Here is a 16,514-nt window from a genome sequence, read left to right as displayed (position 1 = left end):
GTAGGTGGACATGCTGAAGCCATCCAAAAAAAGTGATAGGAAATGAAGATCTAGGTAAATGCCTCCTTAAAAGACTAAGTTTATCTTATTTTCAAATTATTGGTACTCAAGCTATGTTATTCTGTAGAAATAAGTGTCCAATAAAAACAAATATTCATGGGGCACCTGGGTGGCTCAGTCGTTAAGCGTCTGCCTTCAGCTCAGGTCATGATCCCGGGATCCTGGGATCAAGCCCCGCATCAGGCTCCCTGCTCAGTGGGAAGCCTGCTTCTCCCTCTCCCACTCCCCCTGCTTGTGTTCCTTCTCTTACTGTGTCTCTCCCTGTCAAATAAATAAAATCTTTAAAAAAAAAATACTCATGATCATCAGAGGATATGTAATTACTGAAATTAAATGCCTGGCCACTGTGACTTTGGTTACTGAATTGACTATTGTTAGGATATTTTAATAATTTTGAAGATCTCTACTGTTTTCCCTGTTTAAACTCTTCTCAAGTAATTAGTGTGGACCCATTTTGCAGAAGGGCAAGTCAGAGGAGGTGACTCTTTTTGGCTTGATTGCCGAGCTAAATTACAAAGCTGTCCAAGATGATGTAACTGGGAATGGGCAGAGCTCTTCCACCTAAATCACAAGGATAAGGTCTCTTTTCTTGGTAAGTGATAATCTTCCCAGATGCCTCATAAGGGTTTAGGTAAATATGTTTTATTAGCACTAGTGAAACAATTGACTGTTTTACCTTTTATAAGCAATAAAGGAAAAGTTTGGCTAAATTAAAGTGCATAGAGCTTCAGTTAATAATACCTTTCTTTCCTTGAAACCTACACTATAATTAGGTAGGTCCACAGGATAGATAAAGGAAGCCCTATCAGTTAAATCAGTTGAAATGGTTCATCTGTTTGGCAAACCATATTGAGAGATTTTTAAAGCAAGTGAACACATCTTCTCAGCCTAGGACATACAATTTAGATTGTGATCACCAAGTGCTAAGATTTAAGGAGACTCTCCCATTTCATTATTGTGAAAAGGCAGTTCTGCATTTGGGTCACTACATCTTTTAGGTTATCAACCAGTAGACAATTAAAATCTGCAGTAATCACAGTCAGTGTAGAAATGGAAACACTAATCAGATATGACCTGCTTATTTTCCCTTCCATTTAAAGGAAAATATCACTAGGTAGAACTGTGTATTAAGTTGGGAGATTTTTATGTCCCTAAATTGTTGGCTCAGGATCATCTTGGTAAATGACAAGCTTATTAGAAGTTCACAAGTGGCATTGCTATTGAGTTGTGAATGTTTTCATCTCTAGTTTCTGAAATGAGGCTCCTGCGGTGGAGCCCAGAGGGCAGTCATCCTGGATGCTGTGCAGAAGGACAGGAGGAAGACCTAGGGAGAGCAGAAGGGCCAAGCAGAGCCACCTCGTGGCCATCTCTTTCCCTAGAGGCAATTTCTCTTTAAGACTTTTCTCTTTGAAGTAGAAAGTGCTGAGCTGAGTCTCTACCAGCATTATGTCTGGATATCGACCCCACCACCCCCAGCCAGGAGATGGGGGTGCTGGTGTGCCTGCCACAGAGTGTAGGCATTCTGGCTATTAAGTGGCCCAATGTTCTCGGAGGTCCCGGGCACTCCCAGAAAGTACCATGTGATTTCAGACCATGGAGCTCATGCATCTGCCCACTTAGAGACACTCTCAGACAATCTGAAACACAGACTTGCTTCTTCCTGAGATGTTTTCGAGTGGAGGGGCTGAGCCCCTACCAGTGTGTAGACACCTGACGTGGTTTTTAAATAGAAGCCAAACAGAAACTTTTAAAGTATGAGATAATCGGACTGCTGAGAAACTTGGTTAATAAATCCATCATGGAGGCCCCCAGTGACTGCAGACTTCCCAGACAGCCACATATCGCATTCCCGTGTCTAATTGCCAATCTCTCTAATCACATCTATTACAACTTTAATGTTAGGCTGTACATGCTTTCAGGAGGAAATAGCTGTCAGTGTCTAAAGAATCATTGACGGGCCTTGTATTTTATGATGGATAATGTCAGAGAATTACAGGAATGCATAATACATGGGAGCAGGGAGGTACTCAAGTGCTCATCATGATCATTGTCTGCATGTCTTGGGGGCACCTGAATTGTTGCTTTTGTAAAAATGGCCTTCCCATTCATTATTCTTGGTTCTGATAAACTAGTCACAATTCTAGCAACCCAGACTACCCTGGAAAAAAATAACTAAAACACGTGATACTACTTTGCTAGTGGATAGTGATTATCTTTTTTTTAAGAGAAATCGCTGTATAATTTTTTTCTGACTATTATATACATTCATCATTAAAGCAGCTTTAGGGAGTATCAAAATAGAATTTTTAAAAAGTAAAAATCATTCACAGTCCACCATCTAGAGATAAATGCTTTTAACACTTTGTTGTGTATCCTTCTAGATGTTGTCTCTACTTATATAGACAAAAATACGACATTAAATATACAGCTTTTAATATACCTTTTTGACTTAACGTAAAATATTTCCTTGTCGGTAAGTACACGTCTACACGATCATTTGTGATAATCTCAGAGTTTGCATGCACCATGCTAACCTCTTATCAGCAGACGTTCAGATTACTTCGTGAGGTGGTTATCTTGCAAAAAAAGATGCTTTTCTTTTCTTTTTTTCTTTTTTTTTTTTGCTTTCTACTGGAGTTTTCCTCTTAGCTTTTAAGGACATGCCCATTTAAAAAAGATGTGCCACCTACCCAGCTCGAGACTCTCCATCATCTGCTCTGCCCTCGTGCTTGTGCTTTCTCTCTCTAAAATAAATAAATCTTTTTAAAAATTTTTTAAATTTATTTATTTTTTAAAGATTTATTTATTTATTTGAGAGAGCGAGCAAGTGCACAAGCAGGGGGAGCGGCCAGCAGAGGGGGAGGGAGAAGCAGGCTCCCCGCCGAGCAGAGGGCCCGACATGGGGCTCGATCTCAGGACCCCAGGATCATGACCTGAGCCGAAGGCAGACACTTAACCAACTGACCCACCCAGGCACCCCTAAATAAATCTTTTAAAAAACCTAATTCTCTAAGGATGATTAAGATTTTCTGTCACTTTAAAAAACAATTGCACCTTTTGTTTTCAACATTTTTTTGCTTCTGCTTTGTTTTGGGTTTTTTTTTTTTTTTTTTAAAGATTTTATTTAGAGGGCGAGGGAGCATGAGTGCTCGGTGGAAGGGGGAAAGGGAGAGAGAATCCCAAGCAGACTCCACACCAAGCGCAGAGCCCAGTGTAGGGCTCGGTTTCACGACCCCGAGGTCATAACCTGAGTGGAAATCAAGAGTTGGACGCCCAACCGACTAAGCCATCAGGTGCCCCCGAGGTGCCCCTTTTTGCTTCCAGTTTGTCAAGGTGTTCATTCTCTTTACCAAAATATTTCTGGAGTGGTTGTTGAATGCTTATGCTCCCTGGAAATGATGTCCTTTTTCTTGGTGCCCTAATTCTTGGGGATTCTTAAATAACTTACTAGTTGAATTTCTTAAATACACGTTCAAGTAGAAATAGGTCCTACAACTTAAAAGAGTTTTTTATCCAGGATTGTTCTGAATTCAGATTAATGTCAGTATTCATTTTCAGAGACGGTTAAGTTTTCTTTCCTAAAAGCAGGTGTTTTGGATTAAGAGTTGATGGCCTAATTAGCCTTGGACCTTTTTTAGCTTCTTGTAGAGCATTTCACATTGTTTCTAAGTAAGAAGTAGGCTTTACTGTCCCTGAGGGTGCCTTGCTCTGCCTACCTCTATTCTCTGCCCGAATGCCTCTCTCCAGTGCAAATGGAAGATAAAGGCCAGCAGAAAATGCTTCTGTTTCCTTTTATGTTTCTCTCTTTGAAGGTAACTAGAATTTCTTTGCTAGCTCATTTCCATACTTAGATGATGTTCTGGAAATACCGGAAGGTGGGACTCAGTAAGCAACTTGGGAGTATGTTTGCATAACTGTGGGCCAGTATTTACATGAAAACAAAGTAGCTAACATTTATAACACTTACAGCTCCCATTCAGCTATAGCTAAGAGCACTTACTATACCCAGACACTGTACGTGACTGCATCTTGCTCTTGAAACAACCCTATGAGTTAGATATTGCGGTGATTTAGGTGACAAGATGGGGTTCAGATTTAATCCCAGACATAGTCTGCCTCCTCAAGAGCTTGTCTGTTCTGGTCTTGTTCATCCCACTGTGTTCAGCAAATCTTCTTTGGGCCTCAGTTTCTTAATCTTGAAATAAGGAGGGGTTGGAATAGCTGGCTGATTTTGAAGGTGTCCTCCACCCTCAACTTCTTGAGTCCAGGAATCTGCCTAGAAAACCACCTCCCTGCTAGAAATCCTCTCACATTGAACATCTACACTTGCTGACTTTGCCCTCCTCAGTCAACCTCCATTTTCTCCATGGCAATGCCTACGCTCTAAGACCCGTAGGAGAGCGGCACACGGAGTCCCCAGGAGAAGGCCACAGAGGTCCTTGTCACTGAACACTGGGATGCCACAGCCTGTTCAGGGCCAGGCGGCTCCTGCCGGGTCACAGGCCTTGCCAAAGGCGCGGACAGACTGCAGCTGTTCTGATCACTCGTGGCATGAGGGAACCTAACATGAATGGGTTATAACTTATTCATGACTAGAAGCTAAAATAGCTTCTTATAACTAATTCACAGCTACCACGTGAGTGCTAGTGTGCTATTTTTTCAGATTCTAAAATTATTACCCTAGTTCCACAGGCTTTGTGTTGAGCGAAAAGATAAGTCTGCCTTTGGTTGCCCACGAACAAAGAAGTTTCCCATTTTTAAATGGTGGGACCCTTTCCCATCAAAGACACTCCATTGCTTTTAGTCTAAGAAATGTGGTACAGGCACACTTTAAAATATTGCTTCTGGCATGTCAAGGAATTATGGGATGAGGTCATGTTCAAATCAGTGCTGCCGTAGTGCTTTTTGATTAATGCAATGTAATTCTCACGGAGACCTCCACTCAGCAACATTAGGAAGCATTGTAAAATTATCTGAAGCCGGCCTGTAATGCATGAGTTCAGATGTAAAGGAAGAATGGAAGTTCATTAGGCAAGAGGGTGGGAGGTAGTTTGCCAGGAGAATTCCAGATGGAGGGAAAAGACGTGCAAAGGCCCTGTGTTGGGCTAGGGGTGTGGCAGACAAGCGGGGAAGACAACAGTGCTGACGGAGTCCTGGGGGAGACTGGTGTGGGGAAAGGCTGGGGAGGGCAGGCGGAGCAGGCTGGGCCTCTGGGAATGGGGGCTGGATCCCAAGAACATCGCAGGGATGCAAGATGGTCAACTTTGCAGGTGAAAATGTAGGCAAGATCTGTGTATGCACTTAGGAGGAATGTTGAAGAAAAAGGTACGTGTTTAAAAGGGGGCGAAAGTGAGTCTGGCTTTGGTTCCTCCCCATTGTAGCACCAGAGCTGCTCCCGGCAGCAGCAGCGGGGCCAAGGTGCGGCCTTTTGACCCCACACAGACTCATTGCTGAGTTAGTCCCAGAGGAAGACAGGGAGTATGGCCCTGGCTTTCGGATTGGGCACCTGCCTGAACCCCAAGGATCAGGGCACACATGCAACGCTATGTGTACCTTATTCTTTCTCCCCAAGCCAGCTTAGCTGCTTCATAAGGGCTCTGGGTAGGCCCAGAGTGCCCTGCCCCCAGCCAGCTTCCTGGACAACTTTGCTGGTGAGCCTTTTTGCCATACTGGCTGGTCAGCAGTGCCCTTTGGTCATTGTCTGTCTAACGTGGAGCTCAGAGAGCCCGTGGATCCTGCTCCAGTGAGCAGTGCTGTGCAGGCTGTCACGTGGCCCGGGCCTGGCGTGGCTGGAGGAGCACTACGCTCCCCGTGCTGAGAGGCCACCACGAGGTCCCCTGCTTATTTTCCCCTCTGGGTCAGAGCATTCGAGATGTGATGCAGACTTTTGGAAAAGCGTCTGGTTTTCTGCATGGAATTGAGACCTACCCCAGCCTTCAGGATTCTCGCCCACAGAGCCTGAGGGCCCAGAGAAGCTGCAAGGCTCAGATGCAGCATTCTCTAATTTATGTTTTCCCTGGTCGATGGGATATTCCTGTTTTTCCTCAGGGGAGTATTCCGAGAACAAACGACGTAAGTGATAGGAGAGCACTTTGTGCGTGTACAAGTGGAGATGGCCCATAAATAAAATTACCGTGTCATCATTTATACATTAATGCCCTGAAAGAGAGGAAAGAACATTACTTTTGAATTAGGATGAAAATTGGACATGAGCTACTGATAGGCCATTTGTCCTTGTGCTGCCACAGAGCAGCCTCGGTGAGGTTGGGGCCGACGTCTCTCCAAGGACCTTCATTAAAAGCATGTTATCACCAGGAGATGGTGTTAGCATCCCTCCCCATGCTGGGAGGAAGTCTTGGCCAGGTCTCCAAAACCCCCCTCTAGAATTTGGAACAGTCTTTGTCAAGCATTAATTTTCCCAACATGTAGAGTGAATTGCAAATTAACAGAAATTTACTACCTAATGAATTTACCACAGGAGAAAATGCATGTGTGGCTTAACCTCCAAATCGTGGTCAAGGTAGCCTATTCAGCAGGTCTCCCTTCAGGATGCCCGTGCCCACTGCTTCAGCCCGAGTTCGCTGGCAGAGCCGTGCACGCCATGGGCGGGGGTCCTGCCCTCTGGCCACCGCCGTGGCCGGGCCCTGGAATGCCAGTCACTTGGAAGCCCATCATCTGCAGCTAAGCACAGCATCTCCGAGAGGAGAGGAGGCCAATGTCCAGGCCACACTGCCTTTGGCCGAGCCAATAACTGTGAAATTGCTGACAGCTCCCAGCGACACTTAAAAACAAAATCGGATTGCCTCAAGACTAAAAGCGGCAATACAAAGAGCCCACAATTTGTAGCAAATGCCCTTTTGACACAGAAAGTGCAGTGTTTTGCAAGCCGTGCTCTGGGAGTGTCAGCCTCCATTACTGGTTGACACACTGTCGAGACAGGGTGAATGCCTTTACTCAAGACGGATGCATTATTCATGGGTAGTAGACGCCCTGCATTTTTACCTTCATCCATCACGCTGACCCTTTCAGGGATGAGTCCTGAATGCTCCTTCGTGTCTCTGACTCCCAGAGTGTCTTAGAAATTCTGAATTAAGCCTCTCAGGACCACCTTCATTTCTTCCTCCAAATTAGCCACATCTTCCAGCTGTGTCTCCATGGCCTAAACGGGAGGCTTCTGTAACTTCGTTCTTGCCAATTTACTGGAAGGATTAGGTCATGAGCCGTGATTGCATGTCACAAGAGCTAAGAATAAGGTTTGAAAGCATCACTTTGTTCTAAGCTACAGCAACTCCTTGTCATCAGGAAGTCTGTGATATTGTCAGCCTTTTGAGCAGAGGGAAAAGAATTGAGTAGCTTGGATACCATTTGGAGACGTGACTTGTTTCCTCGGGCCTCAGTGGGCCTGCACTGTTGCTGTGTATCCAACAACTGGAGGGTGCCCTGCATGAGTAGCTTCTCCTCACTTGGGCCTGTTACGTCAGCACAGAGTGCAGAGAAGGACAGAGCGCCAGTCAGTGAAGTGCCACAGGGTTGAACTGCCTTCCTGCTGTCGGGACCCCAGACGGAGTCGCCACGCTGCCTTGCCGGCTCTGCACGTTACAGACTCACAGTCGTCTTCCTCTTCACTTTGTGTTTCTCCCAAGGCTATCTGCCCATGACAATGGGAAGCTTCAAGGGCATGTTCTTATTTCTGTACTTGCCTTGGTGAACTAATGAATTACAGATTTAGTACAATTCAAAGCTGCTGATCCACTGAGGCGGATGTGAATGCTTCTTTAAATCAGATTTAAATGTGTTATAAATAAAATGTGGTACCACACTATGATTGGAACGGGGTGGCCGCTGAGGTCCTATTTTTACTCGCCTCCCTGCCCCCTCTGGTAGATTATGGGCACATCTCATCTTGTACAATCAGTGCTGGACAAAACTGTTTTGAAATTTTAGTGTTTCCCATTTTCTTTGAGCAAGGCCTGCCTGTAAAGTTAGCATTAAGCAGGAAGTCAGAGGGGGCTCCTTCCCACAGGAGCATGCTGGCCAGCCCACCTGTGCCACTCGTCATGGCTGACTCCTGTGTTAGGGTCAGTGTCCTGCTCTCAGACCACGAGCTGGCCAGGCAGCATGGGCTCTCCAGAGCCCTGGGGTCCCAGGTGGAAGTCCCCGCCTGGCCCAGGACCTGGACAGGAGCACCTGCGCTTGCAGCAGAGACAAGCCTTCAGAGTGGAAACTGGAAGGCTGCTCACAGCTCCCCATGGAAAAGCTCTGTCTGATGGAAACTCGACCCTGGCCTCAGCTGCAGCTTGAAGTCGAGTTAAAGGCCTGGGAAATCTCATCTCTGTTCTCTAGAAACCATCACTGTAATAAGTTCCCTCTTGTTGGATTCTGTTTCTGGTCTTTTCTGTGAACTGCACTGTAACGGCCGTTGTCACGGCTACCTCTTTTCACACAAAAGTAAATCTTGTCCTTTGCTCAATTCCTAGAAATGAAATCGTGAAGTCAGAGGGATGACACACTCCCAGGCTCCGGACACACTTTGCCAAATTGTACCCCCTTCCGACCCCCGACGGGGCACAGTGGCCAACACCATCACCGGACGCTGCCCCGTGCCCCTCTCCCCGCCAAACGTCCTTCTGTTCCTCTGCACCTCTTCCCCTCACCCTCCCTCTCGGGCTTGCCTGTCACCCTCTATTTCCTCAACTTTCCTTTGGAGTGAAGCCTGTGGCCTAAGGAGATCGTGGGAAGCTTTTCCGTGTGAGTGAAGACTCATGTCTTGAGTTCCAGTTATGAACTTTTCTTAGCTCCAGAGCTGGGGTGTGTCACTGGTGTCACCCAGTGTGGTGTCAGTACCTGGGCGTGTGGTCATCTCCAGTGCCATCCACATACTGGAAGCCCTTTGAGAAGTAGTGTTCCTCTGGGAGGGCTCTTTGGCATAGCAAATGAGGAAAAATGCGCTCTGAGGTTCTGTATTTACAAGAATAATTTATAAGCAAATAACCCACATTTCGTCCTTTGCATTTTTCAGTGCTGTGCAAGGCGTCTTAAATGTCTTTGGTAGCTTTTCCAGAAAGACCAATTGACTTCACCACATTTCTCAAGTTACAGTAAAGTCAGAGAATCTGAGGCCGAGTGAGCAGCTGATGATTGATGACAGAAGCCGCCGTGGGTGGGGAGGCAGGGTTTGGGGACAGACTCCAGCTTCCGATAGTCACCACATGGCCCTTTCCCAAAGAAAGATGCAGGGCTCCTCTCAGCTCCGTGAAATCCATGGGCTTCCTTCCGGAGTTCTCCCAGCCTCTTCCTCCTCCTCCTTGGCTTTGGCCATCTCTCAGTACCATTTGGAGGAAACATTCAGCCCATTGCCCAGGTGCTCGGTCTTTCCGTGAGGAAGCTGTCAGTGTGTACCTTGTCAGGGAAATCTTTGGCAATCTAGCAATTTTGGTCACAGCCTGTTGAAGTCTATGTGGCGTGTGGAAAGGCTAGGATTTGGAATCGGGGAACCCAGGTTTAATGTACCCCTTCCGCCTCCAGAGCCAGGCCTCATGCTGCCTGCCACCCCCCCAAAGCCAAGGAGGGCAGGCAGCAGGCAGCAGGCAGTGCCCTCTTCCAGCCTTCCACCCGCGACCCTCGCTGTCAGAGCCACCAGGGTCTGTGTTTCCCGCAGGCCATCTGGATGTCAGCATGGCAGCCACAAACCTGGAGAACCAGTTGCACAGTGCCCAGAAGAACCTCCTGTTCCTTCAGCGGGAGCACGCCAGCACCCTCAAGGGGCTGCACGCCGAGATCAGGCGGCTGCAGCAACACTGCACAGGTACCAGGGGCCCCATGCGACCCCCCGGAGCAGGGCCCCTAGGCCCACCTGGGGCCGTAGAGCAAAGCAGGACCTATTGTTGGGACTGTTTGAGACAGAGGCCGGCTCAGAAGCCGTGCCAGGCTCGCTCAGGAGTGGAGCGAGAAGAGATTTCACTCTTCTCTCTGATGTGGTTAAGCCCACCATCGCTGGAGTCCATCCCAATGTCTTCCCTCATCCTCTTTGCCTAATCAACACGCACCAGTCGTAAAGCTGCAAAGCCATTTCTTGGCATACTGAGGATTTAGAAAATCAAAATGCAATTTACAGTGCATTTTGGAAATGATCGTCAAACTAACAGAGCGAGCTGCTTGCTAACTACTGTAGATGCTGGGGTGTGTCTTAGGGAAGGAGGGTCTCTCTGAGCCCTAGGAGGGACAGTGGCCACTGGTGGCTCCTGCCATTTGCACGCCTGCCACTAACGCTGCCAAGCCCTGCTCTGGGCAGGACTTGCGGGCTGATCGTGGGAATTGGTTCTGCATTTTCAGAGCTGATGAAGACTTTGAAACCTACTGTAAACATACAAAATTAATGTATATGGTTTCCTTTTTAGATTTAACATATGAGCTGACACTCAAAAGTTCGGACCAGACAGGTAAGAACTTCTTCCCGGAAAGTGAATGGCGGTATTATTTCTGGTTGTGGCACATGTTGGTGCCATTTGTTCACTAGCTACACATTTAGAAGAAAATATATCACTAGGAAGAGTTGCACGTGTGACCAGAGCTTTCTAAGAAAAGGTGGGAAGGAAGTTTGGACCCTGAGGTGTTATTAAGGGCTGTCAGTTGAGTGGGAAGGAAGAGTGGTTTTATTTTCTTTTGATGGACACATATATTTGGAATGTCTCTTACATGATTTTCTTGACTTTGATTTTTCTCCAGTGAATGTCTTCCTTCTCTAATCAAGAAATTAATGTGATTTAAACCAGAAAGAGGAGAAGGAACAGGGTCCCACCACCTCTGTCCGTTGAGCCTCACCCAGGACCTGGCACAGAGCAGGCGCTCCCGACACACTGGTTGAGTGAGGGACCAAATGACTAGATAGTCCCCAAAGGATCATGAATGCCTTTCTCTAGACTGCAGTCCCAGAAATGCTTCCCCTCAACCAGAATCCTCAGGGACCCCCAAAGATATCAGCCTAATGGCAGCTGGGGCAGAGAAGATAGAACGGGGGGCCCCTGTGGCCAATGACAATTAGCTTGCTCCCCGGAACCAAGTGGGGATTTGAAAAGTGCAGAATCCACATGAGTCGAGATGCCTTTTCCTAAATAGGCCGCACTATGGCCTATTTATTATTCATGAGTGTGTCCAAGTATGGGTAACAGACACAGACCTCTCCATGGGTCTCAGTGCATCGCCAAGTACTGACTTTTCCATTTGTGACACTCAGGTTACAGTCTCCTAAGTATGTCTTTCAGGGGCCCAGATGTCCTTTTGTCTGTGTGGCAGAGGAGGGGCCTCGCTGAAGAGATACGATGCCAGGCTCCTCTTCCCCCAAAGCCCTGGGCCAGGATCAGGGGCCTCCAGGGATTCTTGCACCCCTGCCATCCACATCTCGGGAATCAGGATGTTTCACTTTCCACCCCCTCCTGGCCAGGCTAACCTGAAGATTAGTTCTGCCCTTGAACCCTCTCTGCGTACAGGAGGAAGGAGCGCCTATGCCTGGTCCCTCCTCCCGTGCCTCTAGAGAGCCCCTTGAGGGTCTCAGCTCTAAATCCCAAGGCCACCCACCCATCCTCCTCAGCGGCAGGGGCTCAAGGTGATAATTGGAGGCAGTATAAGAGCTCTCAGCTGGCCCTGGTGGGGCATCTCCCCTCCCCAGGACTGGAAGTCACTGCTTTACCTTGGTGGATGCAGAACTTGCTCCATTTAGGGGCACAGGGCGGGGGGGGGGGGGCAGGGAAGGGGGAAGATACAGGCTCCTGGACCCCCTCCCCTGAAGGTTCTGATTCTGAGGCTCAGGGAGGGGATCTGAGAATCTGTTTTAAAAGTGCCACAGTGAGAGGCACCTGGCTGGCTCAATCCATAGAGTGTGTGACTCTTGATCTCGGGGTCGTGAATTCGAGCCCCACATTGGGTGTAGAGATTACTTTAAAAAATTTTTTTTTAAGTGATGCAGTGACTGAGCACTCAGGCAGCTGGGGAAATCTGTCTGTAGGTGATGAAGAACGGTTGCCTCAGCTGAGTGCACATGCAGCTTTTATGGGGAAAGACCGAAACTTCTAGAAAGGATGTGGGTGTGGAGGGAGGAGGTAGAGTAGAGCTTCCTATAGAAGAGTGGAAATTGGCAAAAGAGGAGGTGCTGATCCCTGGGAACAATGGTCACCAAGGAGCAGCTCTCTCGAGTCTCAGGGAGGTAGGGCAGGCAGACAGGGGGCGCTCTTGAAAAATCAGGAGCCAACAAACATCAGTCCGTAGCCCTGGATTTGGGGCCCCACTTGGCCCGCATCCCCATGTGAGAGGTGCCCGCGGACGCTGGCTCCCAGCCCAGCACAGGCCCCGGCAGCCCCCGGGGAGATCCTGAGCTGCTGGAAGTGGGCACATACAGGGTGGGCCCGGGGCTGAGGCTGAGCCCCAGCCCAGGGACAGCCACCACTTTAGTCGGGGACCCTGTGGCAGGGAAGGCAGCAGCCTCCCCTCCTGTCTCCTCTGCAGCTTCAGAGTTTTGTGCTTAGACACGGAGGAAGTCTACAGTTGTCTTTCAGAACGGGGCTTCGAGTGAAGCAGGCGCTTATTAGTACATGCGGCCCAAGCTGACAGAGGGATCTGCTCACAGTTGACTTCCTATTTGCTGGGGTCTGATAGCCTGAGGTTGCCCGTTGTGACCTCAGCACTTTTGAAGTGTGCGGGCATTCTGTGCAGTGAGCCAGGGAACCGAGGGCGGGAAGGCGCTCCGAGAGCACTCGATCGGCACCTGGATGAGGGAGAGGGCAGGGGGGCGGGAGCAGGAGGCCCTGGGGAGGCCAGCCAGCACAGAAGGACTCTCTGCCTCCGCTCTGGGGGGTTCTAGACCCCGGCCCTTGGCTTGTTCTTCTAGGAGAGGGGTCTTCCAGAAGCAGTGAACTAAAGAGAAGATGTGAAGAACTGGAAGCCCAACTGAAGCTCCAGGAGAACGAGAACAATGAGCTGCTCAGAGAGCTGGAGCAGAAGAACGCCATGATCGCGGTGCTGGAGAACACCGTCAAGGAGCGGGAGAAGAAGTACCTGGAGGAGCTGAAGGTGAAGAGCCACAAGCTGAACATGCTGTCCAGCGAGCTCGAGCAGCGCGCCAGCACCATCGCCTACCTGACCTCCCAGCTGCACGCCGCCAAGCGCAAGCTCGTGAGCGCCAGTGGGACCTCGGACGGCAGCCCCTCCGGGAGCCCCGTGCTGGCCAGCTACAAGCCGGCGCCCCCCAAGGACAAGCTGCCCGAAACGCCCCGCCGCCGGATGAAAAAGAGCCTCTCGGCCCCCCTGCACCCCGAATTTGAAGAGGTCTACAGATTTGGGGCTGAGAGCCGGAAACTCCTCTTGCGGGAGCCAGTGGATGCCATGCCTGACCCCACCCCATTCCTGCTGGCCAGGGAGTCCGCCGAGGTCCACCTCATCAAGGAGAGGCCTCTGGTCATCCCCCCCATCACCTCCGACCGCGGCCCGAGCGAGCAGCACAGCCCGGCCCGCGAGAAGCCACACAAGGCTCACGTGGGGGTGGCCCACCGCATCCACCACACCGCCCCGCCACAGACCCAGCCCGAGGTGGAGACACTGGCGGTTGACCAGGTGAATGGAGGGAAAGCCGTGAGGAAGCACTCAGGGACGGACAGAACTGTGTGAAGCCTGCCCTAGGCGGCCCTTCACCCTCGGCTGTCGATGCACTGTGATCACTACTAGGAAAAACTCATCCTTTTTTTTTTTTTTTTAAATCCCATGCATGCCAAATTTTTTTCAGACCTGTCAACAGATTATTCTTCTCCTGCTCCTCTTGCCCTCTTACTGACACCAAAATACGATCGTGTCCCTGCTGCAGAATACGTATTTACTAATCGCTGTGGCCAAACACCTGTGTGCCGAATCGCTTGCTTCTAATCCCACTCCGTGTAACCTCCGTGCGCTCGTGGACAGAGCACAGGCCCCAGGCTGCATCACTGCTCGACGTTAATGAAATCAGACAGTCACACGCCTCACTATACAGCCAGAGCAATACACGCCGACCGACCTTGACCCTCGCTCCAGTTTCCAGGGCAGCCCGTCTGGAGCAGCCCCTGCTCCCTCCAGGAGACCCTGTCACCTCCCGACAAGCCTTTCCCAGGGCGGCACAGAGAGCCAAGAAGCTGTATATGTATATCACGGGAACAAAATATGATGTTACTTCTCATATCACCACAACCTGAATGTGTGTTCATATTTTTTGTTTTATCCAAAGTGTTCAAGATCCCAACAAACTTTATTTTCTAAACCTGCCTCTTTCTGTTTTGTGTCTTTTATTAAACCACCTGAGGGAGGAGCTGGCGGGGGGGGGGGGAGGCTGTGGGAGCAGGAGAAACAGCTGCCCCCCACCCTAGTAACTACTGCATTCTCACCCCATGTTCTCTCCCAGGGCTCCCGCCCCTGAGAAGGCTCTGCACTTCCAGGTTCTGGCAGAAGCTACTTGTGCCCATGACTGGCCCCTGCCCCTCTGCCCTGCTGGTGTTCCACCAGGCTCCTCCCTTGCAAAGTAAAGCCACTCCTGCCCTCCAGCAGGCCTGGCCCCAGGGTGTGCAGAAGGAAGGGGTCCCGCCCAGGAGCCAGGCTGGGATGTTCTAAGTCTGCCCCCAGCCCCACGCAGCCCCGGCCAGGGTGCAGGTAGGAGCTTATGTGGGAGTGACACACCAGCTCAGGGTCCTCACCCCCACCCGGCAGGCTGGAGAGCTCCGGAAGGGGGGAGGGGTGGCGGTGGGGGACCACGGCCATCTGCTGGGGGCGGCAGCATCGGCCCAGGAAGGGGACTCTGCCAGACCCCGCCCAGCAGCCCAGCACTGCCACCTAATCACGACGTCTCCTCCGAAGGGAAAGAAAACGACATACCTTAAACTGTTCTCTAGTATTTACTTTCCAAATACGCAGAAGCCTTAGAAACAGTTTAAAAAACAAAACCATCTGCTTACTTTCTACGGAAAGAGATTAAATTGACTGATTTCAAATGAAAGGAAAAGCCGTGTCCATCCACCTCCAGCCACTCCAGGCCCCGAGAGCTGACCGCAGACGTGACCACTGTTGCCGAATGCCCACATTTCTACCGCCAGCCACGGACGGAGCTGGGCATGTGGGTTTCTTGGCCCAGACGGTCAGTCGGAGTTCAGGGTGAGGCATACCCCCTGCAGCACCCAGTGAGAAATGTGCTTTGAGGTGAAGAGATCGGCTTCAAACACCAGACCAACTCCCATGGCATTCCTTCTCATGGAGGTGGTGTAGACCGGCGTCCGGAAAGTGTTCTGCAAAGGAGAGGCGAGGTGTGCTGCCAGAGGGCAGAGGAGCTCAAGCCCAGGCCGTGGGACACTCGTGTGGGTGCGGATGGTGCAGTGCGCCTCCCGCCGGCCTGGCCAGGCCGCCCTCCGCAACCAAGCCCCGACAGGGTGAAAGTGGATCCGGGCCAAGCAGGGGGGCACCTGCTGCCACCCCAAATGTAAGGACTTGATGAGGCAGGACATGACGGGAAGGGAGGCGTCTCTCCCGAAGTCAGTCCGGACCACAGCTCCGAGCGTGAAGCTGTGCCGCTCGGGGAGTCTCCACTTACACACCTGTGCACGCGTGGGTCTTCCCGGGAAGTGGCTCCACACTCTTGCCCTGTCTCAGGGCTTCCCCCACCCACCAAAGTTTAACCACCTGTGTTTTAAAGGGCCAGACGGTCTGAACCACCCCAAGTGTGACCCTCCCACCTGCAGTTTGAGGCGATGGGCTTCGATGGGGATGATCTTCAGAATCGGCAGGTCGACCACCAGCACCTTAGGTTTGCTCTTGATAAGACATCCTCTTTCTGTATCCCAGTCAGCGCCTTCCAGATACAGTCCCGAGACAAAGCATCCTAGAGATACCAGGAAGAGACGGGGATTTCTGTGGAGGCACCGGCGGCTCTCCCGGATGTCCGCGGTGCACGCACAACAAGTAACCGGCTCTCCTTCCCCAGACACAGCCCAGGCCTTTTTCCAAAAGAGGTGGCCGTCCTTTCTTCCCTTTGCAGAGGGACAGCCCAGACAGGACACTCTGTAGATCCCATGAGCCTCCCCCATGGCCTCGGTGAAGGGGACGAGGGGTGGGCACCTCCCCCAGCAATCTGCTTCAAGGAACACAGTCCAAGATGCTGGAGCCCCGGGTTATAAAGACAGAAGCACCAGTCATTCCATTCGGTACCACGGCAGCCCCAAGTCCCTGAACCAGAGGGGGGCGGGCAGGAAGTCAAACCCAGCAGAGAAAATGGTGTCTGGGGAACAGGACATGACAGACATGCACAACAACAGAGGACAGTCAGTCACCCAGAGAGCGTGGTGGCCCTGACACCTGCCAGTTCCTCTGAGACCTCGCTGGCCTTGTGCTACGGGGATGGTGAGCATCCCTGAATCTCTACCATGAAGCCCGTCTCTAAGTTGGCTCAAGAG

At 50.5% G+C, this 16,514-nt stretch overlaps 2 protein-coding genes across 3 annotated transcripts in view; one reads left to right on the top strand and one right to left on the bottom strand.

Annotated features, from left to right (window-relative positions):
• Positions 1-14,343, top strand: part of CCDC92 (coiled-coil domain containing 92) — a 30,705-nt gene extending 16,362 nt beyond the window's left edge. The window contains exons 2-4 of one of the 2 annotated variants that reach the window (XM_028092425.2): positions 9,719-9,865; positions 10,458-10,499; positions 12,914-14,343. In XM_028092425.2, coding sequence (XP_027948226.1) covers positions 9,736-9,865; positions 10,458-10,499; positions 12,914-13,716 — 975 coding nt within the window. In that variant the 5' untranslated portion in view covers positions 9,719-9,735 and the 3' untranslated portion in view covers positions 13,717-14,343. The remainder of the gene's footprint in view (positions 1-9,718; positions 9,866-10,457; positions 10,500-12,913) is intronic. The other variant, XM_028092426.2, reaches the window with a different exon arrangement.
• An 800-nt stretch (positions 14,344-15,143) lies between these two features.
• DNAH10 (dynein axonemal heavy chain 10) overlaps positions 15,144-16,514 on the bottom strand; it is a 129,792-nt gene continuing 128,421 nt past the window's right edge. The window contains exons 78-79 of the mRNA XM_088019638.1: positions 15,798-15,943; positions 15,144-15,353 (exon numbers count right to left, since the gene is read on the bottom strand). Coding sequence (XP_087875764.1) covers positions 15,207-15,353; positions 15,798-15,943 — 293 coding nt within the window. The 3' untranslated portion in view covers positions 15,144-15,206. The remainder of the gene's footprint in view (positions 15,354-15,797; positions 15,944-16,514) is intronic.

The sequence above is a fragment of the Eumetopias jubatus genome, unplaced genomic scaffold (genome assembly GCF_037043125.1).
Source record: "Eumetopias jubatus isolate StellerSeaLion01/CBP00866 unplaced genomic scaffold, mEumJub1_p1.0 scaffold_16, whole genome shotgun sequence".
In the NCBI taxonomy this organism is placed as follows: Eukaryota; Metazoa; Chordata; class Mammalia; order Carnivora; family Otariidae; genus Eumetopias; species Eumetopias jubatus.
This window is presented reverse-complemented; position numbering and strand designations above follow the sequence as displayed.